We start from the raw sequence: 26,820 nt of genomic DNA on the forward strand, positions 1-26,820 counted from the left end.
CCAAACCTTCTATGAAATCATTCCTAACCTCCAAGTATTTTCTTTTCTTTTTTCCACCTAAAACCCTTACCTTCCATCTTTCAATCAATAACAAGTTTTGGTTTCAAGGCAGAAAAGGGGTAAGGGATAAGCAACTGGAGTTAAGTGACTTACCCAGAGTCCCACAGCTATGAAGTATCTGAGATCAGATTAGAACACAAGTCCAGATATGGTTCTCACTCTACTGAGTCATCTAGTTGTCCCTCTCTAAATATTTTCTCAAAGCTCTATTTTTCTCTTTTCTACATCCTTAGGTGTATACATACTGTATACTTTTCATAGATAGTGGGTCATATTGCTTTCCATTTTTGTATCCTCTTCACCTATCATGGTGCTAGTAGTAGCTGATTAAGAAATACTTGTGGAATTAAATTAAATGCCATCTAACCTCTTTCCTATATCCAAGGCTCAAAATCAGCTGTTACCCTTTAATCCCATTATCAATTTTACCAATAAAAAGGAGTCTAGGGACACCAGATGGTCCAGGGGCCGTTTACTCCCCATCCATAATAAGCATCCTCATCATTCATTATTCCTCAACAGGTAGCCATTTTAATATATTTGCTTTTCTCCACCTCAAATATATACATACCACTTGCTGTTTCCTATCTCCATGTACTTACATATACCATTCTCCCTTCCAGTGTTCTCTTTCATCCTCTCTATAAATATATATCCATTATGTCCTTCTAAAGCCATCTAAAAACTTACCTCTTACTGAAGGCTTCTGGGATTAACCTCATATTCTTTTGACCCTACCTACAGTTGTCCTCAGGTATTGTTAGTCATTCTCTCTCTTTGTGTCTTGCCTTCTCCAGCTAGTTGAGGACATCCTCTGAGGCCAATGTTTTAATCCTTTAGTTTATGCTGAACTCATAGAGAAGCTTCAAAAATCCTTCTGGCTGCCAATCTCTTCTAATTATGCTGAGCACAAAATTTCCACATACGTTATTTCTTTCCCTTGGCCACTTGATGGCTGTAGGAACACTGCCATGTTTGTAGGGATTGTGAGGAGGCCTAGTTCTTACAGAATCCAGAAAATTTCTTGGGCTTACAATAAGTTCTAGGAGAATCCTGAAGGAAAGAGACTAAACAGAATGGGAAAACTCCTTCTCTGACCAGAAATCTAGTATGGGATACCACCACAGATTACTTTGGAAGCTTTCTTTACCTAGAAATTCCCCATATCCACTTCTGCAAGGCTCATAGAAGATACCATTTGGAATGGGTCTATAAAAATCCAAGGACAACCTAGGATTTAGGGTTCCTCTAGGCCAGTGATGGTGAACTTTTTAGAGACCAAGTGCCCAAACTACAACCCTCATGCTGCATGTGAGTCCCCCTACACCTTGCCCCAGACAGGGGAGGGAGGAAGCACTCCCATTGGGCTGCTGGGAAGAGAGGCAGGTGATCGGAGAAAGGTGCATGTAGAAATGGGAAGGGGAACAGCCCCCTCAAGCACACATGCCATAAGTTCACCAACACAGCTCTAGGGCAAAGCCACTTTGCTTTAGGGAAACTTTTATTATTGCTATGTATTACTTCTTAAAAATGTGATGTTTAGACACTTCTCAGGATTTTAGTAGTCCTCTTTAATTCAATTGTCCCTTATTTCTTATGACTAGTTTCTTGGATAATAGATAAGATTGACAACTAATTGGAAGAAAAAGGAAAAGAAGGGAAGAGAAAGGAAAGGAAGTTGTAGCTCAGTGCCTCATTCTTATAGGTATCTACTTACCCCTTTATCAAAAGTGGCAAAGAATTTGATGTAGGGCTGGAAATGTTCAGCTGCTTCTTCAAATGCCTTGTAATCTAAGAGGATAAAGATGAAAGGAAAGGAATTTTCAAAATCCATATTCCAGACATTTATGTTCTTTTTTTTTAAAAAAATGTTTTAGTGGTATCAGAGCTTCAGTTAATTAATCAATCACTCAACAAACACTTAAGTATCTACTATAGATAGACATAAAGATGGATATCAAACTCCCTCTCCTCAAGGATCTCCCACTGGATTTTAAAGTAAGAAGGATATTTACAAAGGGGGAAATGGAAAAGATCTATGATTTTGTTAATATAGGGAACTCCTATCAGTATACTATAACTGCCATCAGTCTTTTCTCTGCAACTTAGAGTTCTCAAGAGTTTCTTGAGGCTTTGAGAAAGTGATTTGCCCAAGATAATATAGCACATGTGTGTCAGAAGAAGATTTGAACCTAGTTTTCCACTTTTTTGTGTGTGTTTTGTAATGGATGGAATGTCCAAGATTTCTTCAAGCTGTCATCTAGCCTGCCTTATTTTAAGTTTCCTATTTTCCCCATTACAGTTTGAAATCCTCACTTTTTGTCCCAGGGAAGAAATCTGAATTTTTTCTTTTTCTTTTTGGGAGTGTTTACAATACCTTATTGTAAATTTTGGGTTAAAAATATACTTCTGAGTTTCTAAACTTTTTTTCTGTATTGTCTGTTGGCCTTTGCATATCATCTATGGTCTCTGCAAAACTCCCATTTAATTTCTTATGCCAACCTATGATAATTCAAACATTATATCATCCACTGTATTATGTTGCCTTTCTGTGCAACAAAACATACAGATAAAATATCAGAGATTCACAAAGGTATTAGCAAGCTGATCATTGAATATCTCTGAAGAAAGTGGTCATGTCATTTGTTGCTTTCTCTGCACTGAAACCACAATGGAGGAAGTCATGATGTGGAAGGGATAGTTGTAATAATAGTTATGCTTTTTAAAAAATTCTTACCTTCTGTCTTAGTATCAATTTTAAGACAGAAGAGTGGCAAGGGCTAGGAAATTGGGGCTAAGTTGGCTTGTGTCTCAGGTCAGATTTGAAGCCAGGTCTTCCTGACTCCAGGCCTGGTACTCTATCCACTGGGCTACCTAGCTGCTCCTACCCTTAACTGCAAATGAGACAGCCTGTCCATATCACTACCTCCATTTTTAGAGGAAAGACCTACATCGATGAAATTTTGGGGAAAATGAAAATACTCCTCAGAGTACAAAGCTTGTCCTTTCCCAAAGATTGACCCAGCCACTTGCCTGTGTTCCTCCTTTTCAGATGAATTTGTTAGTTTGCATAACTAGAAAAGACCCTCCTGTTTTTCTTTCCTTGTCCCCAGTGGGAAAAGTCACTTTCTCAGACTCTTAGTTTGAAGCCTGTAGACAACTTACGTTCTGAGTCTTCACTCTTGAAGAAGCCAATGAGTTTGATGAAGTCATCAATGCGCTCAAAAGCTTGGACTTCCAGTTTGCTGTTGATAACCTCCACCGGGTCTTCGATTAACTGCAATGACAAGTAGGTTACTGTATTCTTTTTTTTTTAACCAAACTGCATCATTTTATTGGCAGAATTATAATAACATTCAGAAAATAAATGCCAAATATCAAATAAACTAAAATTCACTTTCGGGTCAATCAGAAGTAGATTCTAATTTTCAGTTAGAAAAAAGATCAGATCATTGTATTTGGTTACAGTTTAATCAAATTGAAACTCCAGTTCTTCCTTTTCTAAACTCTGATTTCCCCATCATTCTTCTGCAACAGTCTTTCCACTCTCTCTCAAAGCTGAGTATACCAAACAAGCACACAGATACACAAATGCACATACACATATTTGTGATCCATCTTTCATTCATAAAACATACTGGAATTTCAGGGGCTTGGTGCAGTGGCAAGAGAGCCAGATTTCAAATGAGAAGACTTGGATTTGAAAACTAGGTCAGACACATTATCTGTGTGGCATTGGGTAAGTCTCAACCTTTCTTAAACTCAGTTCCTCATCTCTAAAATGAGAGGACTATGGGTAGGCTAAATGGTCTCTGAGCATTAACTCTATAATCCTAGTTGGACTATTAGTTTTCAAGAGTACAAGGGTAGGCTAATTACCTTATTCTCTCTTTTTTTTCTTTTAAAAATCTTATCTTCTGTCTTAGAATCAATACAAGGTATTGGTTCCACTATAGAAAAGGTAAGGGCTAGGCAATTGGGGTTAAGTGACTTGCCCAGGGTCACACAGCTGAGAAGTGGCTGAGGTCAGACTTGAATCTAGGACTTCCCTCTCCAGGCTTGGCTCTCAATCTACTGAGAGACCTAACTACCCACTATTCTCTCTTTATTATACAGGTTTAAATTTTTTTCCTAATAAAAATAAATTTAATTTTAATTAAATTTCATTTAAAAAATTTTAAATAAAAAAGTTTTAATAAAGGATTGGGTAAGAAATAAACATTGTCCAGGCCTGCTTTGGAAAGTAGTCCTACACATCTCAGAGAAGCCTTAGGCTTTCTGTGGGTCTCTTGTATTTTGAGGGTATAAAATGATGGGGTGTTACTGTACAGAAATAGGCATTTTTATCACACTGCAGGGGGATATCTGACTGCCCATCACTGTAGCACTGGGCTCTTTGCAAGTTGAGAAAGCAACGAATGACTCAACTACCTTTCCGAGAAATATTCAGTGGTCAGACTGCTAATGTCTTTTTGAATTTTTGATGTTTTATCTGTAAGTTTTGTTGCACCAGAGAGGCAAAATGATACAGTGGAACACCTAGTTGTTGAAGATCTGGGTTTGAGTTCTATGTAATTCTGGGCAAAACAATGAACCTCTCCATATGGCAATTTTCTCACCTGTAAAAAAAAGGATATTAATATACTATCTACCGCAGAGGATAGTCATAGGGAAAGTGCAGCCCTAGAACCTAAGTCTCCTAACTTTCAATCCAATGGAAGTGGCCTTACCTTAGATGGTTATCTAATTTGATTCCTCCTAGATATATTTTTCTAATGTTAAAAGTAGCAAAAGCCCATAGCTCGTTGCCATCCCCTACTTCCTCCTCTAGATTAGATGTCCTCTTATTTTTTCTGTGCTCTGTCTTCACAGTCTTTTTCCCGATAACATCAGAAGGATGTAATAACTGAACCAATGAATTATCAATGGGAAATAATTAGTTGGTAATGAATGAATGGACATAGCAATATGTTAACACATAACATATAGACAAACACAAATAGGGCAGCTTCAAAATGTAGCATAACAGATACAGACTTCCCAAGGAAAGTAAGATTCTCTTTAACCCAGGCTTATTGTTATTGTTTAGTCTTTTTCTTAGTCATGTCTGACTCTTTGTGACCCCATTTGAAGTTTTCTTGGCAAAGATACTGGAGTGGTCTGCCATTTCCTTCTCCAGATCATTTTACTGATGAGGAAATTGAGGCAAACAGAGTTCAGTGCCTTGCCTGGGGTCACTCAGCCAGGAAGGGTGTGAGGCTGGAATTGAACTCAGGTCTTCCTGACTCCAAACTCTGTGCTCTTATCTACTGTATCACCTTGCTGCCCTTGAACACAGGCATCAGTCCAAAATATCGTAAATATTGCTAACAGTTTGTCAATTAGCAAGTACTTAACTATTTGACAGTTTTGTTCCAGTCTATATTCTAGCCAAAACAGCTCCTTTTAGGACTAATGTAAATCCGTGCTTACATCTAAAAGGAATTCCACCAAAACATCAGCAGCCAATTCTCCATCAAACTCAATAGTGCGATCTCCCTTAAGGATATACAGGCTTCCTTCTTCATCAAAACCTGGTAGAAATAAAGAGATAAAGAAAAATGATAACTTTCTCACAGGACGTCCATTTCCATCAGTTCCTTCTGGACCCAACTTCAGACTCATAAAGCCTTCCTAGACTAATCCTACTCTGCTCTCTACCCTTCATCCTTCTGTTTACTGTTTAGACTACAACATAAAATGTAATTAAATTATGTTTTACACACACACATGTGTTTATATATATTTGTGTATGTGCTTTGCAAACCTAAGGTGCTCTATAAATGTTAAATATTATTATTATTATTTTGGTTTTGTTATTGTTACTTACTTTTGTTCTGTAATTATCTCCTGTATGCCTTGTTTCTCTCAATAATTAATACTAATAGTAATAATAATAGCTAGTGTTGATATGGTACTTTAAGGTTCGGAAAGCTCTTTACATTTGATCCTTGCAATAACCCTGGGAAGACAGGTCTTCATTTTACATATGGGGAAACTGAAGCAGACAAGAGAATCAGTGACTTACTCAAGTTTACACAGCTAGGAAGTGTCTGAGATCATATTTGAACTCAAGTTTTCCTGACTCCATGTTCCCTCTGCCACTGAGCTGGACGGGGATCATATCTCACAGACTCAAATTCAGAGCTAGAAGGAACCTTAGAGGTCATATAGTTCCACCTCCTTATTTTACAATTAAGGAAACTGAGGCCCAGAGACTTTTTTTAATGGAGATATTATCTGTGTTATATGGGGATGTCACTCAATGAACATTTACTGTTGTTATTCAGTCTCTCAGTTGTATAAGTCTTTGTGATTCCATAGACCTTAACTATCCATGAAGTTTTCTTGGCAAGGATACTGGAGTGGCTCTCCATTTCCTTCTCCAGTGGATCTTTTTTTGCCAGGCAATCAGGGGCTAAGTGACTTGGCCAGGTAGTGTCTGAGGCTGGATTTGAACTTGGGTCTTCCTGACTCCAGGACCAGTGCTCTTGACCATTAAGGTTAAGAGGTTAAGGTCAAAGTGGTGCTATGACTGAAGAAAGAATGTTAAACCACTCCAATATCTCTGCCAAGAAAACCCCAAATGGGGTCCTAGAGAGTTGGGCAAGACTGCAATAACTGAACAACAGTAAAGAATCACAAGATATAATGGAAAAAAGGAAACAAGCATTTATTAAGGCCCACTATGTGCCAGGCACTATGCTAAGTGCTTTACAGATTTGATCTCATTTGATCCTCACGAAACTCTGAGAGATAAGTATGACTATTATCCTCATTTTATGTGCGAAGAAATAGAGTCAGAAGGCGGTCCAGTGATTTTTCCCAGGATCCTGCAGCTAGGAAGTATTTAAGGTCAGAATTTTGAACTCAGATCTTCCTGATTCTAGGCTCAGTGCTCTATCCAGGATCCAGTACTTAGATGCTTCATAATATAATCAGAATGATAATGACAAATACCATAGTTGAGGCAGTTAGTCTCTCTCTCTCTCTCTTTTTTTTTTTTTACCCTTACCTTTCTTCTTAGAATCAATACATGCGTGTTGGTTCAAAGGCAGAGGAGCAGTATTAAGCAATGTGGGTTAAGTCACTTGTCCAGAGCCACACAATACACAACAAGGAAGTGTCTGGGTCCAGATTTGAATCTACAATGACCCATCTCTAGCCTTGGCTTTTAATCTACTGAGTCATCTCGCTGCTCCAGGGGGCCACTGGTCTTAAAGAATGTTCTGCAGACTGTCATCTTATTTTCCACATTCCTGTACAAGGACAAAGCAGCCTGCAGCCTTTAAAAAAATATCTTAAACCCTCGTCTTCTGTCTTAGAATCAGTACTGTATGTTGGTTCCAAGACTGAAGAGCTAGGAGAGCTAAGCAATGAGAATTAAGTGACTTGCTCAAGGTCACACAGCTAGGAAGTATCTCTATCTACTGAACCAGCTAAGAGCCCCCATGCAGTCTTGTGTAGTTGAGGGGTAGTGGAATGTTTACTGGGTTTGATGTTAGAACATTTGGGTTCAAATCACATATCTTCCACTGTGTGACCATAGACAAGGAATGTCCTCATGTGAACATGAAAGATTTAGACTAGACAATCTCCAGGATCCTTAGAGTAGCCTCCTTGTTGTTTGTGATACACAAGCCCCTGTGCCCCACCTCCAGGCTCTGGTGCTGTCTGGCTCTCATGCCTGGAATGCACTCCCTCCTCACCTCCATCTCTCAGACCAGGCTCCCTGAAGGCCATCTCACGGACCGCTTTCTCCATGAAGCCTTTCCTGATGCCCATCCTGTGGGAGCCTCCCCTGCCATCTCCGACATCAGCCTGCATCTATTTGTATATGGGGGTGGTGGGGGCGGGAAAGGACCGATGGATCATTTTTCAGTGCAAGTATTTAAACTGTAGAAGCCGCCGAACGCTGCAAACCGGGGCTTGATGGATTGTTCTGTTGAGTGTCCAGGAAGAAGGTGACGGAGAAAACGGTAGTTTTGCAGATTCCACTGAAAATTAGTGTCTTTAAAACATTTTTGTCCAGAGAGTTGGTTGTTGAATATTTACCAGCTCGTTACTGAGTACATACATATATGTGTGTTTATCAGTACATGTGTATAAATACATACATGTATGTTTATTGGCATATATTATATATATGTTATATATTTCTATGTAAAAAGACATACATGTCTGTATAAAGATATACATGTATTTATATCATTATATATGTATTTATATACGTGTGTATTATGTTTGTACACAAACATATGCATATATGTGTGTTTATATATGCATGTATTAGACATCTGTGTGTATATACATATATGTACTTCTCTGTGCATATGTTTTATATAGATATTGTTATATAGCTGTGCATGCATGAGATATGTGTGTGTATAAATAGATCTAGACACAGATTGCATGTCACATATAGTATGCATTCATGTGTGCACATACACATATATGTTCATCATCATATATGATATATGTGTTGGGATATCTCTGTGAGTACACTTATAAATATACACATGTGTACCAGTATATGCATACATGTTTTAATGTGTGTTATATATTCAGTATGTGTATACATGTGTGTATCACCATGTGTATATACATGTGTGTTTTAGAAATATGCATATTATATATCTGTATGTATAAATATATACATGTGTATGTGTGTTTAACAATATGTTATATATGCATGTATTATATATGTGTGTTTATCAGTATGTGTTATATATAATAGTATATATTTGTGTATGTGTTTATAAATATATATACATGTATACCAGTGTATGTATATATGTGTTTACATATATTATGTATTTGTGTGTATATATACATATGTTTTGAGCATATGTATATATGTGTGTTTTAGAAATATGTGTTATATATTTATGCATGTAAATATATGCATGCATTGTGTTTATCAATATACATGTTATATATACATATGTATTATATTTGTGTATGTGTGTTTATGAATATATATACCCCGTGTCAGCATGCATATACATATATGTTATATACATGTGTTATATATCTCGGTGTAAATATACAAGTGTGTCATGTATGTGTATGTGCATTCACAAATCCTTGTATGCGTAAATATGTGCACTCAATTTGCCTTGGAGTATTCGGTGCCTGGCTCAGTACGTGAAACATGGGGTAGGTGCTTAATAAAAGCTGGTTAATGCATTGATTGCTCTAAACCTTTGCGATCCTCTATTCCTTGCTCGAGTCCTCAGTGCTGATAGGGGGCTCTGGTGGGCACAAACGCGGGGAGCTCCAGTAACCAGCAGATGTGGGATCAAAGAGCCAGAAGGCTCAGCTTGCCTAGACATGTGTGCCTCTGTTGATTCTATCCAGCCCCTAAATGCCTCCACCTGCCAGCTAGACTTCTAATATCATATGAAATAATAATTTCGCATCCTTTGAGGGGGGTGGGTTTTTTTCACAACAATTCCACAGGGTATATATCCACTGGCCCTCTCCACTGTAGACACACACCGGCACCGATTCCTCCTTTCTCCTCTGCCCTCCCAGTGTTTTTTTTTTTTTTCTATAGCAAAGAGAACCCGAATCCTTCCATAAAGACAAATCCTCATGAAAAAGGAAGAGGAAAAAGAACATGGTGAGGGTCTGCCTGGCTGTGGGGAAGGAAGGAGGCAGGTTTTATTAGAATGCTTTTAGACTCCAGGGAAAGGGGACAGATGGTCATTTGTCTGTTAACCTCATTTGTTCTTTGCCCTTGGGAAAGGCTGCATTTATGAATTCCATATAATTGGGTGCCTGCCATAAATGGTCTCCAGGGAAGAAGATGCCACAGTCTGTTTTCCTGACCTATTTGTGTCTCCCAATCCCAAGTTCTTCTGTGTGTCTAACCCAAATATATCCTGCTACAAGCTCGCTCATTTTTTTGGTCCTTCGCTACAGCCTCCATGAAAATAGAAAGCAGCTGTTTGTCATACTCGAGATAATAAACATCCGTGTACCTGAAGACCACCCATATGTGTATTTTTCTATGTTTACACACCCAAATCCAATTAACCTTCCTACAAAGGTTCTACTTTATAATCTCTTTCTCAAATGGCTCTCTTTCACTGGCCAAGCAGAAAAGCTAGCTGGGCAGTACCTGTGTGTATGTGTGTGTGCATATATATGTGTGTATTGTAGCAGGAAAATTTTCAAACCAAAGGAAAATATTTGCAGGATTTGGAATATAAAGGACCTGGACTGCTGTCCCAGCTCTACCATTTACTTTTTAACCTTGGGCTAGTCCTTTCCCCTTCTTGGTTCTTTGGTTTCCCCATTTGTAAATTGAGAGGGTTGGATGAGAGGGTCTGGATATTTTTATGGGAGACCAGAGTTCAAATTCTGCCTCAGACACTTCATAGGTGTCTTTGACTCTGTCTAAGTCACTTAAACCTCTCTAATCCTCAGTCTCTTCACGTGTGAAGTGAGGGAGTTAGAGTTGGTGGCCTCAGAAGTCCTTTCCAACCTTAAAATTTAAGGATCACAGGGGATAGTTAGATGGCACAGTGGACCGAGAGTCAGGCTTAGAGATGAGAGGCGCTAGATTCAAATTTGACCTCAGACACTTCTTAGCTGAGTGACCTTGGACAAACCATTTAATCTCAAATACCTAGCCTTTTCCACTCTTCTGCCTTGGAACCAATACTTACTTTTGTTTCTAAGATGGAAGATAAAGGTTAAAAAAATAATTTTTAAGATCCCTTGTATCATAAGGGGAGGAAGATGCTTAAGTTTAAAATGTACCTCTCCAAACCTCATGTGCATTTTTAGGAGTAAAAATATCTGCAGGAACATGGCACAGAGAAGTATGTTATATTGACTTGTCAGTCGGAAGTGGTGATGAAGAGTTGCTCAAAGTCTCTCCTCTGATCATTTAACCAAATCCAACCTCAGCGAACACTTTCCATGGTAATGACAGCTCGCAGCTGTATCTGACAGCTTGGCCTCAGCACCTACAATGACCTCTCAGAGACATTGCTGCCCTTTGTTGAAAGCTGTGGCCAAGAGCTTAAGAAGAGCCCAAGATGGGTTCCAAAGCTGATTGTATATCCAGTCCTAGGGGACTCACACAAAAAGGGCCCATACCTCAGTATATATCTCTCTAGACACTCAGCTTTTTGCTACAGCTATCCAGCAAAGAGGGTGGAATGATTTCATATATGACAGAACAGAAGGACGACATTGGATGTTTGTTTGATTGAATCTCTCCAGGGCTATGCCGAAGCCAGCTTATACTTGTTGTAATTGGTTCACAAGAGTCAATTATTAAATTTTCAGTGTGAGCATTTACACTTTAGAAATAGGCAAATGCTACAAATCAGGGTTGAGTTATTATTTTGCTGATTCTCTAGACTTAAGAAAGAGAGAGGGAGATACTTGGGAACTTTAATGTAACAAATAAATACATAAATTTAATTTAAAAAGAAAGAGAGAGAAAAAGTTAATAATGCAGATTAAACTTAAAAGTTGGTCCTGCATGCTTTTTTTTTTTTGAGGGAACATTTACTAGAACACAGTTAAATCTATTGGGGCTGATCCAAAAGTCACTATATAGTTGAAGTTGATGTTGAAGAATGGCATAATGTAGACATCTAGGTAGGAGAGTAAGATATAGAGCTCTGGACTTGGAAACAGGAAGACCTAGGTTTGAATCTCACCTCTGACTCTTTACTCTCTGGGCAACCCAGTTTGCAATCTCAAATTTCCTCATATATAAAATAAAGATGTCAATAGTTGTAATAATATTTCTTAGGGTTATTATAAGGAAGGACCAAATATGATAAACTTAGGTATTTTGAAACTCTTAAATTCCTATATGTGTTATTTATTAAATATTTATTTTCTTTTGCTCAATGTTAATTATTAATTACTGAATATTAAATAAAAATATATTATGAAATGAATTAAACTCTGAAGTGCTAAATAAATATCATTCCTTGTTCATGCCTATAGTTTATTGGTCTCTTTTTATAATAAGGAATTTTGCATAATCTATAATAAGTTTATGATTGTGACAAAAGTCATATCAATTCATGGATTTCTCCCCCTTTTTCAATATGTAGTCCAACTTGTAACAAAATCATAAATTTTGTTTCATTTTGTTTAAAGTGATCAGATTCTCATATGGAAATAAATGCATTTATTTGGTGTCTTGTTTCTTACATTGGCATTTTCTGAAAATCATACTTACCTAGCTTTTTAGCTAGCTTGGCTTCTTTCTTGGAATCCACCATGGCAAAACCTATATCTTTGTGTTCCAGGACCTGGGCCGCCAGCTGAAGGAAATGCAAAGATGAGGGCAAATTAAAACAATTCTGAGGTTTGTGCCTCATGCTCAGGAAAAATGATGATCAATGATGAAAATAAGTCTGTGTGGAAAGGGCTGGGGAAAGATTGACATGCTAGTGTATTGTGGGTAAAGCTGTGAATTGATCCAAGTACTCTGCAAAGCAATTTGGAATTCTGTGAGAAAAACTGTTACTTAAACTGTTCAGACATTTTGAGCCTAAGATACCATTGCTGAGCATATTCTTCCAGGAAACAGAAAGAGCCCATGTATTTATAGCAACATTGTGTGAGTGTGTGTGTGTGTGTATGTGTGTGTGCGCTCGAGCAAAGTAAGAAAAAAGCAAATGAGTGCCCATTGATTTGGGAATGGCTGGAACAATTATTCTATATAAAATATTAAAATACATTCACAGAATTCAGAAAAGTATAAGAAGACTTACATGAACTGATAACAGAGCAAAGTAAGAAGAAAAAGGAAAATAATATATAGAATAAGTATCATAGTTGAAATGAACACCAAAATGTGCTGTGTGTTTGTAATCACCCATTCTGGTCAAAAAGAAGAAAGTAAGCGCATTGATGCAGTGGAGTGTATAAAACATTCTATATTTGGATAAGGGAGATTCTGGTTTGAATGCTGCATGATTTTCATCATCATCTATTTGCCCCTAGCTTTCTGAGCTGCAAAATAAAGGGGCTAGACTTAATAGTTTCTAGCTCCAAATCTATAATCCTAGAGGAAATTAATCTTCTTTCTTTCCCTGGAAGTGAGGGAGGGTAACACCCACTGTGTCAGATAACTCTCTGCTTAACTGTTTTAAATTTGTAATAAGGAGAAGATCTTTCTGTGGTGGAGCTGGGGCTAAAACTGGGGAAAACTGATTTTAAAAAATCAATGCAATTTTTAAATTTTCTTTTCCTTTCTTTTTCTCTTCCTTTCTCTTCTTCTTTTTTTTTTAACACACACGCATTCTGTCTTAAAATCTATACTGTATATTAATTCTAAGGCAGAAGAGCAGTAAGGGCCAGGCAATGGGGGTTGAATGACTTGTCCAGGATCACATAGCTGGGAAGTATCTGAGGTCAAATTTGAAACCAGGACCTCTTGTCTCTAGGCTTGGTTCTCTATCCACTGAACCACCTAGCTACCTCCTACAACTTTTTTCAAAATATACACATAGATATTAAGGTAAATAGACTAAGGCAGAAAAAAGGTGGCTAACACATGGATCTCAGAGGTGAAGGTATAACCATTGGACAATTGTGTTTAGCTAAGTGCCTGGAACATAGTAGGCTCTTAGTCAATGCTGACTGATGGTTAATGTTTGGACTCATTTTGGGCAATGAATACTGATACGTGCTTCTAGATATTTTGGCATTACTTCATTGTAGGACTGCTTGATTCATCAGTGTGGTGAGATGAAAAAACAGTTCTTGATTTGGAGTTGGAGGACATGAGAAGGAATGGTTAAGATAACAAAAGTTATATTAATGCTCACAGTTGACTCTTTTTTTCTTTTTATAATATGAGGCATCCTGTGCAACTTGTACTCTTAAATGGTAGCTTGCTTTTTTTGCCAATGAAATTTAATCCTCTTTTTGACTGGCCACATCTTTGATTAATCAAGGTCACTTTGATTTACATTCTTAACTTTCTCTGTTGACCACCCTTTCCAACTAAAAGCCATCACAAACTTAATGAAAAAGTATTCTCTGCTTTTTCCAAGTCATTAATAAATATGTCACACAACACCAAGCTCAGGCATTGCTCCCATAGGTCATAAGGATTGGGCTTTTTAAGTTTTAAAGACCTATAAAAATGAGGTATAATTAATTATGATTATTTTCACTCATCAGGCCTCCCTGTTCTTATGACTTGTATCTAATTCTTTATGACTCCATTTGAGGGACTCTTAACAGAGATATTGGCATGGTTTACCATTTCCTTCTTCCAATGATTTTATAGATGAGGAAACTGAGCCTAACAGGGTTAAGTAACTTGCCCAGAGGCATACAGTTAGTATGTGTCTGAGGTCATATTTGGACTCAGAGTTTTCCTAACCCTAGCCCAGCCACTCTATCCACTGTGTCACCCAGCTGCCTATTCTTAAATTATAAGCCTCCAATCCATTATGTATATAGTCAACAGTAACAAGGTTCAGACCAGGATTTTTCCAACTGTGGTCCATGGTCCACCAAAGAACACTCACCATCCTCAGTCTCTTCCCTTTATTTCAGGTCTACTTTAGGTCACTATGTCAGTGGGCATGGTATGGTTCATTATAAGTGTTTTGGACTACCAAGATAATACAGTAAAAAAAACAAAAGGAAAAAGACAAAAAGGGAAAATGCTTAATTTGAAAATCTCCAATGACTATACTATTGCTTCTACTACTGCTGCTGCTGTTGCTGCTGTTACTACTACTACTATTACTGCTATTACTACTACTAGTACTAGTACTACTGCTATTACTACTATTATCCTTATTACTACAACTACTACTACTATTACTGTTACTACTATTACTACAGATACTACTAACACTACTACAACTAGTATTACTACAAATACTACCACTACAGCAACTACTATAATTATTACTACTACAACAACAATAACAACAACTACTGCTACACTTTAGATTCTATGGCTACAACTACAACTACTGTTACCACTTCTACTGGATAGCATTTATCTGGTACTTTAAGATTTGCAAAGCGGTTTATATATGTTATCTCATTTGATCTTCATAACATTCTTGGGATTTGGGTGCTATTATTAGCTCTATTTTATATAGAGGAAACTATAAAGGAGAAGATTAAGTGATTTGCCTGGAGTCACACAGCTATGCAGTTGCCAAGGCAGGATTTGAACCCAGGTCTTCTGGGCTCCAAATCCAATTTCTCTAATCTCTGTGCCACATTATTGCACCTGTACTATAGTATGCATTTAGTTATATATAAAAACCAAGGCAAACACAACTTATATTCATGCTCTAGGCACATCAATGTACCATAGCCCTTTCAATTATTTCCCCCATATTCATGTGTCAGGCTATTCTTTCATCCCATTTGTATCTTAGCATTTCCCCATTTTCCTTAGACAACCAATTATTCTCCTTTGTCATGGAGAGAGTAATATGACCACCAGATCAGAGACTAGCAGAGAATTCAATTCTAGCTAAGATCCAGTCCAGTCTTGGTATTTGCTGGGATTTCAAAGTTTTTCTTCCACATTACACTCTGCCAAGACTTCTGCCTTCCCACTCTAGGCATCACTCACTGCAGAGGGAGCAGTTCCTTCCCTCCGGTCCTGTTGCCAAACTAAAAAGTCAGGGCAAATTGAACCATGAGGTCAGAAAGGCAATACCCATTGCCAACAGTATGGCAGAGAGCACCAGCCTCTCCCCACTGCAAGGGCTGCCTGAAGGTAGCAAGTTAAAAACCAAACAAACCAACAGACAAATTAACCATTAATTGGGGCCAACTTTTCTTTGCAGATGTTTAAGGCTTGTCTGTTATCTGGACATTATTGCTGTTATGGCGATGGTTGTTTCTGAAGAAGGGTGAGAGAGAGTGAGCCAGGTGAGAGCTCTCTGTCATACCAAATAGATCAGAAAGGTTCTCCAAATGTGGATAATATACAGACTCTCCTGCCATTTCACCGTTTTGCCCTGTCCCCATGGAAAACCAATCACTAACCTCTGTTAGGGACAGATAAAAACATAGTCTGACTCCTGACTTTTTCAGACTTTTCTCCTATCCTTCCCCTTTGTGTATTCTTTTTTTAAAAAAGAAAAAACCTTACTTTCCATCTTAGAATCAATGCTAAATACTGGTTCTAAGGCAGAAGAACAAGAAGGGTTAGGTAGTGGCTTAATGGGAGTTAAGTGACTTGCCAAAACCAGGAAACATCTGAGGCTAGATGTGAACCCAGGACTTTCAATCTCTTGGCCTGTCTTTCTATCTAGTGAGCCACCTAGTTGCCTCTACTTCATGTATTCTTCATTAGTACTTCTTAGCCAGCCAAACTGGCCTGGTCGTTTTCCCCTGAGTTTGGTATCCACTTCAAATGCTTTTATTCAGGCTGACCCCCAAGCCTACAATGCCTTCTCTCTTTTCTTCCCCTTTTTAGAATTCTCAACTTCCTTTAAGGCTAAGCTTGGCTACCTCCTGCATGAAGAAGCCTTGAGATCATCTCATTTGAAGACCATGAAGACATAAATATAGTCTGGAAAAAAGAAGGGTTTCCTCCAAACATGAAGAACTCTTTTCAAATATCTGAAAAAGTCACCATTTGGAAAAGGGAATGGCCTTAGAGGGAATAATCAGGAGCACTGAGTCAATGTTATAAAGAGGCCAATTTAGGTTTGACATCAGGACAGATCTACTAACTGTTCCAAAGTGGGATAGATTTCTTCGCGAAGAATCGGGATCTTTCTCCTGGTAAATCTTTAAGCGACTCATTTGTTGAATGTATTGTATAAGGTATTATTTTTCATGTAGGAATTAGACTGTAAGCATTTCTTAACCTGAGAGCCATGAACCTGTTTTTAAAATATATATTTTGCTAAATACATATCAATTGGCTTCCCTTGCAATCTTACATCCTTTATTTTATGCATTTAAAAACATTATTCGGAGGAAGGGTCAATAGGTTTCACTTCACTGACAAAGGTGTCCATGGCACAAAAAGGGTTAAGCACCCTGGACTCAATGGCATTTTTGATGACTTACATCACCTTTAAAAAAAAAGACTTTCATGTTTGTATTGTTTTTTTTTTTTTTAAGTTTTTTCAAAGGCTAGACTTCTAGAGTCTATAAGTTAGGAACTGGGTGTTTGTTTTCTCACGAAAACATCCAGCTCTGCCATTTTGGGGTAACATCATACAACTCACTAGCAAAGAATTGTATGCTACCTAAAATCGAATCCAGCTGACTGTGTAGTTTTTTTGTAAATTGGGCAGAAAAAAAGGGAGGGAGAAAATTTAAAACAACATACTCTTCTAAGCTCTGGCCATGACAATAGATCTCAGGAAGGAGTTATCACCAATGGGACACAGATTGAAGAAGGAGATTTTTATTATGAATAGTACAGGATATACCTCATTCAAAACTGTAGTCCCCAAAGATTCATGTGGACTATAGTGAAGAGACAGTTTTCTGTTCATCAATGAAGAAAGACTTCCTTGATTCAATACTGATTCCTTCCCTGGAAAAGGGATTCCACCTTTGACTCTCAGAGCTAGCAAAGCTTACAGCACAGCTACGATGTTGCTTCTTGCTTTGGGGATGAGGTAAAGAGTACCACTGAATGGTAACAAGAAGGAACATGACTAGTACGTGATCAGAATTGACAAGTAATAATGGATAGGGCTTTAAGGCACAAATGTTTTGAGGGTATTTTTTAAAATTTTGCTCTTCCTCCTTTTGGTCAAGTAGGAAGCAGAGCTCTCTTCCTATTCTCTTCTCTACTGGGAGATCAATTATTAGGGATAAAAAGGACTCCCCAACTTCTCCGTAGGCAGAGGTGGCTACGAAGCAATTGAAGAGCAACTTGTGGTCTTTTTCTTAACGTTTTCACTTTATCTGTTAGTTGCTGGGAGGTTTCTGTGGTCTCTTATCAGGAGAAGCACAAAGGACCCATAAGAGGTAATCTGTTAACAACTTTCTTAAAGACATGATCGAGAGTAGCCGTGTAACCCTGGGCAAGTCACTTAACCACCATTGCTTAGCCCTTGTTGTTCTTCTGCCTTGGAACCAATACAGAATATTGATTTTAAGACAGAAGGTGAGAGTTGTTTTTTTTTTTTTTAAATGATTGAGCATACCCCAAAGAACAGATCCTAAGTGCCCAAGAGGGATACAATCAATGAGGAGGGAGAGATAATTTCTAAGTTGGTAGGGCTAACATAAAGGAAGGTACCAGTTGAGGTGAGTCCTGAGAGTTGGGTAAAAAAAAAAGAATCATTATAACTCTTATCTAATAAAATCATCATAATAAGAAACCACATTAATAGATAATATAGTGATAACTTTTAACAAATATTATTATTGATGTTCATATTTATATAGCACTGCAAGTCAGATTATGACAAGAAATACCATTACAATAAAGATTTTGATATCAAAAAATTCCAGAAGGAATCATTATACTAGCCTAATAACAACAATAATAAGAAACCACAATAATAAATAAAATAATGATAAGTAGCAGTAAATATCATTGTCACTTTTTATATTTATATGGCACTGCAAGTCAGATTATGACAAGAAATCCCATTACAATAAAGATTTGAAATAAAAAGATCACTGAGCCCTCATGGGGTCCTGCTCATTTCAGAGATATTTCCTCCAAATGATGCCTTCTCCAAGAATATGGATAGTCCTTTTAGAACTGATTAGATTATAGAAGGACTTATCACATAGTATATCTATCAGGGAATTCAATGGCAAAAAAAGAAAAAAGCTGGGCCATGGACCTGCCTTCTTCCAAGGGGATGGACCTCTTTCACTTTTTATCAGTGCTCAGCTCCCCTACAGAGCCCAGCACTTTGCTTTTCATTCATTGAATCTTGTAAAACTGGAGGGTCCATGACATGATTGATTAGCTCAAACATGCGACTGGTTTTATAGCTGTATTTGCATTGCAAAGATCTGGGAAAACAATTTCAGGCATGGGCTGGGGGTTGGGTGGGGAAAGGAGGAATCTTTGTAGGAAGGACTAGAAACATGTTCGGAAAAGAAGTAGCTAGAAAATTCACAAATATTTAGCCTACAAAATGTATATTCCATGTTCATAGCAACACCTTTTTAAAGGAGTGAAATACTGGAAATGAAGTAGTTTTCCATAGATCAGTGAAAGGCTAATACATGAAAATAGTTGAGTAAGAAATAAATATACTATTAGAAAGGAATATGAAAAATTCAGAGAAACATAGGAAGACATAAATATACTAATGAAAGGCAACAAAATGATATTATAAGATTACAATAAAAAGAATGATAGTCTAGAACGACATAAAACAGAACACAGAAAAGCCCCACAATGCAATAGCTTTAATACATAATTATAATAAGCAAGAAATTTGACCCTGAAGAATTGAGAAAAATGTACCTTCTTTTGTTTTTTTGCCCCTTTTGTTTTTTTTTCCCCAAAGTGGCACAGGAGTAGAATATTGTTCAATTTGGTTAATATGTTGACTGATTTTACGATTGCCTCCCTTCTCCTTTTTTACTTTTTGATACAAAGGATGGCTCATAAGAATGAGCTGCAACAGATTTATTCATATTTCATCTAGAGATATGGAAGGATCTTCAGAGATCATCTAGTTCAACCCCTTTGCAAGGTCTTCTAAGATCACATAAGAAGTAAGCATCTGAGGTGAGGTGGGATTTGAACCCAGGGCCTCTGGCTCTGGAGCTAATGCTGTTTCCATTGTAGAGAAGAAAAATGAGGCTCAAGGCTCAAGCCCAGGGTCAACCAGCTAGGAAGTGCCTGAGGTCAAATTTGAACCCAGGACCTCCCCCTTTCTCAACTCACTGAGCCACCTAGCTGCCCCCTGTAATAGGAATTTAAAAGTATTTTGGAGTATAATTCAGGCAAAACTTTAGAATGAGCATCAAGAGAAAAAGAATTTGAAAGGCTGCTGGCTCCTAATTATAATCCTGGAGTTTATATACAAATCAAAGAACTAGGAGCCTCTCCTCTAGAACACAAAGGCCGGTTGCAGCATATGACAAGCTGGTGGCAGCAGAGAACAGTAGAAATGACACTGAAGCCTTGCAGACAGCAGCAAAAAGGAACATCTCAGTGAAAAAAAAGTCACACTGCTGCTGGCAAATCAACAGATGACAGCAGAGTTATCAGCACAGGTAAAATGGACCTCAGAGAATGGAGATGCCCAGCAGATGGCAGCAGAGAGCAATCTGAAGAAACAAAGGCATGAAAATAGAGACGCCAGGCAGATGGCAGCAGAGAGTAAATTGAAGAAACAAAGGCATGAGTTTCCCTAGTGGTCTCTGTACTCAGTGCCCATCTGTTCTCTGTGCACATATCTAACTGGGCATGTTACCTGGCTAAATGTGTTCCCTTCATGTGTGCTCCTCTGTTGGGATTCTATGGTGATATGTTTGTCTTTCATTTCCAAGAGAGCCAATGCCATCATAGGTGATGTCTTGACTCACTCATGAATTGAATTTAAGTGAGGCAGAATTGCACAAAGTCATCAGCTTCTCTTTCAGAATCATTAAATTCAACGGCAAGACAAAAGTCAGATCAACTGGCAATGACTCAGTATGCAATGGAAGACCTTGGCATCTTCGATATTTGACCAAGCTCTAAGAGCTCCATAGTACCTAGTACTTCATGGTCCTTTGAAACAAAGTGTTCTCATCCATCCATTCCAATGAGGAAAGTCTTCACATGCTTGGTGTAGACCTCCTTCCTAACTCACTGACAGGCTGGAAACCAGGGTTAGCCTGTGTGCCAAGACAGTTTTACCAGGTTGTGGCTACTGCACATGTTGTGGCTTCTTGGAGCCACAGGTAAGATTTGGGGGAAAGGTGGATGAGCAACCCTGAAAAGATATTGGAGATCCTTACACCAGAATGATAGTCCTCTCTGAGTACCCCATACACCCCTGTGGTAATACATGTTCCTTGTATATGCCCCCTCTCTCTTTGGTGATATGATAGTCCATGTGAGCATGTGCCTCTGTGCATTTGGAGGAAAATCTTTTCACCTATTTTACTACGTTTCATTAAATATCTTTTGTGATGAACTAATATGTCCTTTAGACACCTTAATAAAAGAAAATACATTGATGGGGGCTCACAAGCTACACTTTTGAATGGATATTGACCTACAAAGTGCTATGGATCTAGGGAAGGGTTTTGTTGTTGTTGTTGTTGTTGTCGTTTGGGGAAGTTGGTTTGGGGTTTATGTTAGGGAGATCCCGGGTGCTATAACTATGAAATAAAAGAGAATATTCTATGTGAATAAAAGAGGTACAAAGTATTATGAGAGATCAGAGGCAGACATGTCTAACAGGAATCAGAAAGAAGTAGCCATTTGGGTAGTTCTTAGCAGAGAGAGTCAATAAAAGTTTATAGGATTTGATTGAATGCTTCTCTATGATACTATGAGTTATAAAAGATCAATCACAAGCATTCCTAAGACCAAGACCAGTTTAGGCATTCTCAAAGTTTTCAAGGAGGACCTCATTTATAGTCCTTTTCTGTTCCAAATTTTACCACTTGAGCTGCTTTTTTACTCAGAAGCTACAATTTCAAACTCCAACAGTCCTGTTCTCTGAAGTGAGTGCCATTGAATAGGACCTCCACTATTCCCAACCTCCCACTGAAATATCACATGCCATTTTTCCAGCTATACATAGCCCAAAGTCTAATTTGAGGGTGGTTAAAAGTGACAGAAGATTCCTGAAGATAAATGTCAGTTCATTTGAACTTGCTTTGCTCTCATTTCTGAGGAGGACGGGCAATTGTTGCATTGTTTGACAAGTTGCCAAGCACCATGAGAGATTGAAGGGTTGAAGCAATTGCTTGGCTCATGGCTTACACGGGAAAGAAGGGCAGGAACACAGCCAGGATATTTTTAATGGCTAGAGTAAGGAACATTTCATTTGAGCAAAAGATCAGTATGATATTCCCCACCATGTTTTCCACTTTTCATTTTGAAGTTGCTAGGATTTCTCAGCCTTCCTTTACCTGAATAGCTACTTCTTTCTCTCTTCCACACCCACAACTCCCTGTGGACAAGAGGGCTCAGCAGCCTCTCCCCTCCTCAAAAGTGGAATCTTGGCTATATGAGACCGTAATTTTCCTTCCTATCTATGCCCTGACTGAGTCCAACATGACCATGATAAGTTGCTGCCAGAGGGCATGGCAGGGAGGACTTACGTGGTGCAGCTGTCCATGAGAAATCAATGAGTCCTTTCAAAGATTGGACTTTGGTAGAGGGGTTAGAGGTAAGAGGGAGCAGATCACTATACTTGCTGTTCTCAGTCCCTGGATGGATGTGCTTAGTATGCTATTCTTTATTGCCAAATAAGGGAGCAGATATATGGCTCCATGTCCCCAACTAAGAAGAATGCTGGATCTAGAGTCAGGAATATCTGAGTTCAAATCTTGCCTCAAATATTTCCTAGTTGTGTGACCTTGGGCAAATCCCTTAACCTCTCTATCTATTTATCTTTTAAATGGGGAATAATAACAGCAGCTACCTCATAGGGTCGTTGTGAGGAACAAATGAAAAAACACACGTAAAGAGCCTAGTAAATTTTAAAGCACTATATATATGCTACCTGTAATTATTATCATCTACCTTATTTTACCTCTTCCTTTAAAATTCTTGAACTAGGCAACTACAATTGATATGTCATCTTCTTACAATCCATATATTCCTTGACTACTTGTAACTTAATTTCTTTTTTTTTTTTTAATTTTTTAATTTTTTATTAAAACCCTTACCTTCCGTCTTGGAGTCAATACTGTGTATTGGCTCCAAGGCAGAAAAGTGGTAAGGGTAGGCAATGGGGGTCAAGTTACTTGCCCAGGGTCACACAGCTGGGAAGTGTCTGAGGTAAGATTTGAAACTAGGACCTCCCATCTTTAGGCCTGGCTCTGAATCCACTGAGCTACCCAGCTGCCCTCCCCCCACAACTTAATTTCTTTCAAACTATTCTAATCCAATCCAATAAATAGGTATTAAATGCCTACTATATGCTAGGCATTGTGCTAAAAACTGGGAATAGGATTAATAAAGACAATCTTTGCCCGCCAGTAGATTATAATCTAATTAACTAATGCCCTTGAGTAGATTATAATTTAACTAAAGAATGCACACAAGGACCCAGGAAGGTGGAGGTAAGGACAGGACACAAGGGAATATCATATAGGGGGTTTCTTGTACTCAGAGATCAAACTAGTCAGGGCAGTAGATGCAAAATGTTACATAAAGTCCAGTTTCTACCCTTTATAAAGGAAGGCATTGGGAGGAATTTAATGCTCCATCCACTAACCCTACAGCTAGAAAGGAAAGGAGATTGAAAGAGGTGGAGTCAATCAAGACTTAAGATGATGATGAATTTAGAAGTTTAGAAAGATTATCCTAGGAAGGGCATCTTATTCTGTAGAGCTGAAACCAGGCAGGGAGACAAAGTGCCAAAACTATACTATCAACAGGCATCAAAAGATCCCAAACATTAAATGTGAAAAATTTTCAATTCTTATTCTCCTTAAACTATCTGCAATATTAGGTACAGTTAATTCCTCTCTCCATCTTGAAACATTTTCCTTAAATTTGGTGATCTGATACCACTAACTCCTTATCTTGCTCTCTGGCTTCTGTTTCTTCTTTAAGTATGGGTGGGTCCCCAAGATTCAGATCTCTACCTTCTCATCTTCTCAATGCTCTTCTTTTTGAAACTCATTCATTCTCATTCCTTTAACCATCACTCATATATATATATATATATATATATATATATATATATGTATATGTAATCCTAAATCTATATATCTTTCCCTAAACTCTTTGGCAGGTATAGTATCAAATTCTATTTCACCTCTACTCACCTTCTGGATATTGCTACAATCACCTCAAACTCAACTTTTTGACAATAATAGCTCACATTTATAGATCCCTTTAAGATTTGCAAGATTAGTATGTATGTATGTATGTATCTATCTATCTATCTATCTACCTATCTATATCAATCTATTTCTCTACCTGTCTATTTCTCTACATCTATCTATCTACCTATCTATCTATCTATCTATCTATCTATCTATCTATCTATCTATCTATCTACATATCTATCTATCTATCCAAAATCTCCGTTGAACTTCACAACAATCCTACGAGGTAGGTGTTGTCGTTATCTCCATTTTACTGTCCAGTTGTCCAGTTGTATCTGAATCTTCATGACCCCTTTTGCATTTGGTTTTCTTTTTGGCAACGACAATGAATGGCTTCCTTTTTCCTTCTCCAGTTTCTTTCCAGGGTCATATAGCTCCTAAGTGCTGAGGACAGATTTGAACTCAGATCCATCTGACTCCAGGGTGAATGTTTTACCCACTGTGCCAAGTAGTGGCTACTTTTGGTCATGTAGCCTGATAAGCTTGCAGTTATTTTGATCCTTTGCATCTGTTCCTTACTTTCTAATTACACTACCAGTAGTTTGTATGTTTAAGACTTGTTACTTTATGCCTAGACTGCTGCAATAGCCTTCTAACTATTATCAATGCTACAAGAACTATGGCTCTGGAGAAGTGTTGAGAAAATCCATCTCCCACTGTTCCCTGCATAAGTTGAAGTGTTACAGTGGTAGAATATTTCATAGACTTTCAGGATTGACTGATGTCTTAGTTTGCTGGCCTGCTTTATTTATTTGTTTTTTAAAACACTCTTTGTTATGAGAAATAGCTGTCTGGACAGAGAAGGTGGAGGAATCAATTCAGAAATGCAGATCATTTAAAAGTCAAAGATGAGAATAAAAATTAAAGAAAAATAAAAACACCTAAAACCTAACTCATTACCTTTTTACCCTAATTAGTTCTTCTTCCTAATTTTCCTATCCATGTCAAAGGTATGACCATTCTCTAATCATAATAATTCTTATTTATATAGCACAGAAATCTTTTTTGTTCTTCCTCTGCAAATCAACTACTTTCCCTACCACCTCATATTGCCACTTGTCATCAGTCATTTGTCTTTCATCAAGGAAAAGGAAGTGGGGTGGTCATGTAGTAAGAATGACAAACAACAGATACAGTCTGAGTGCCACATTTGTAGCTTTGAGATGTTCAAAGAACCTGAAGAAGGCCACTTGCAATGTGTGGATGAGATCTTTTATGGAGAATTTAGAGAAAAATGGGGAGGAAAATCACACAGGCAATTGATTAATCACACAGGTAATGAGGGGCTGAACTAGGAAACAGATCTAGGTTTCTTGACTCTAAACCTATTGCTCTTTCTCCTCTATGGCATTTCTTCTAGTCATGCAACCTTAAACACTTGAAGTCTTCTTTAATTCTTTCTTGCCTCCTCAAATTCAAATAAGTTACCAAGTCCTATTGATTCTTCCCAGTTACTTCGCTTCCTTCTGTTCCTTTTTTTCCGTCACTCTGCCAGTAGTGTATTCAGACCCTGATACGTCATGCCTTGCTTATTAAAATAGTCTTCCAACAAATCTTATTGCCTCTACCCTTTCTCACTTCCAAATTGTCCAGCTGGCCACATTGGATTAATCGTGCCCAAACACCATATACATCCCACTACACCAAACTTCTCAAATAAGCCCAAACTATAGGCACTTAAGATCTCTTATGAGACAGTCAATACCATCCATTCCAAACCTTGACTTATCCCTCTTTTGAACTTTTGTTCTTGGGTTTACTCCATTCAGAATGCCCACCATCCCACTCCCATCTTTCTGCATTCTATTAATCAAACCATACCCATGGTGATTTCTCCTTCACTGAATCTCTTATAAGCAAAAGGTGGAGACAAGATGGTGGGTTAAAAGCAACACAGCTAAACTCTCTCAACAGTTCCCTCTAAACAGCTTTAAAATAACTCCTCAAAATCAAATTTTGGAGTGGTAGAGCCAACAAAAGGTCAGAGTGAGACATTTTTCCAGCTTAAGAAAACTTCAGAAGTCAGAAGGAGAAGTTTATGGAGGCAAGCTCAGAGGGCACACACCACAACATAAGCAACAGGCCTTAGAGGTGGCTACAATAGCCATCACAGCAATAGTTTTGGGAGTTCTCATCCCTGAAATGGTAAGGACATCAGACAACTTGTCAGAAAGAGATTACAGGAGAATCTTCACTGATACTGGGTGCAGTTGGTGCTGAGTGGCAACTCTATTGCCCATATGCAGTTCTGTGTCACAGTTCTAGGATGGAAAGGAACACTTGTCAGTCAGAAGTGAGCAAGGACTCTAGTCCTGGTTCCAAGGTAGAGAGTAGTGCTAGCATTCATGGCGGCAAGAGAGCAGGGGACTTGGTCACAGTTCCAAGGCCAAGAGATAAGAATGATAGAGAAAAACTGGGAAAAAAAAGTGAGAGTGAGCAAGAATATTATGGAAAAAAAAAGAATTAATACCTTGTTAAAAAAGAGACACAAAAAAATTAAAGAAAATATCAGTTTAAAAAACAGAATTGGCCTAATAGTAAAAAAGGTACAACAATCTCCTGAAAAAAAAAGCTCTTAAAAACTATAATTAGTCAAATGGGGGAAAAAGTTCACTTAAAATAATTCCTTAAAAAGTACAATTGGACTTATTTCATAAGTCTTAAAGAAATAATCAAAATGATAGAAGAAAATGTGAAATATCTCATTAGAAAAATAATTCACTTGGAAACTATATCAAAGAGATA

General features: G+C 38.0%; 1 protein-coding gene across 1 annotated transcript in view; it reads right to left on the minus strand.

Moving 5' to 3' along the window:
• The window catches only part of CASQ2 (calsequestrin 2), a 101,829-nt gene that overhangs the window by 56,202 nt on the left and 18,807 nt on the right, over window positions 1-26,820 (minus strand). The window contains exons 2-5 of the mRNA XM_044675527.1: window positions 12,317-12,401; window positions 5,533-5,633; window positions 3,226-3,337; window positions 1,778-1,851 (exon numbers count right to left, since the gene is read on the minus strand). Coding sequence (XP_044531462.1) covers window positions 1,778-1,851; window positions 3,226-3,337; window positions 5,533-5,633; window positions 12,317-12,401 — 372 coding nt within the window. The remainder of the gene's footprint in view (window positions 1-1,777; window positions 1,852-3,225; window positions 3,338-5,532; window positions 5,634-12,316; window positions 12,402-26,820) is intronic.

The sequence above is a fragment of the Gracilinanus agilis genome, chromosome 4 (genome assembly GCF_016433145.1).
Source record: "Gracilinanus agilis isolate LMUSP501 chromosome 4, AgileGrace, whole genome shotgun sequence".
In the NCBI taxonomy this organism is placed as follows: domain Eukaryota; kingdom Metazoa; phylum Chordata; class Mammalia; order Didelphimorphia; family Didelphidae; genus Gracilinanus; species Gracilinanus agilis.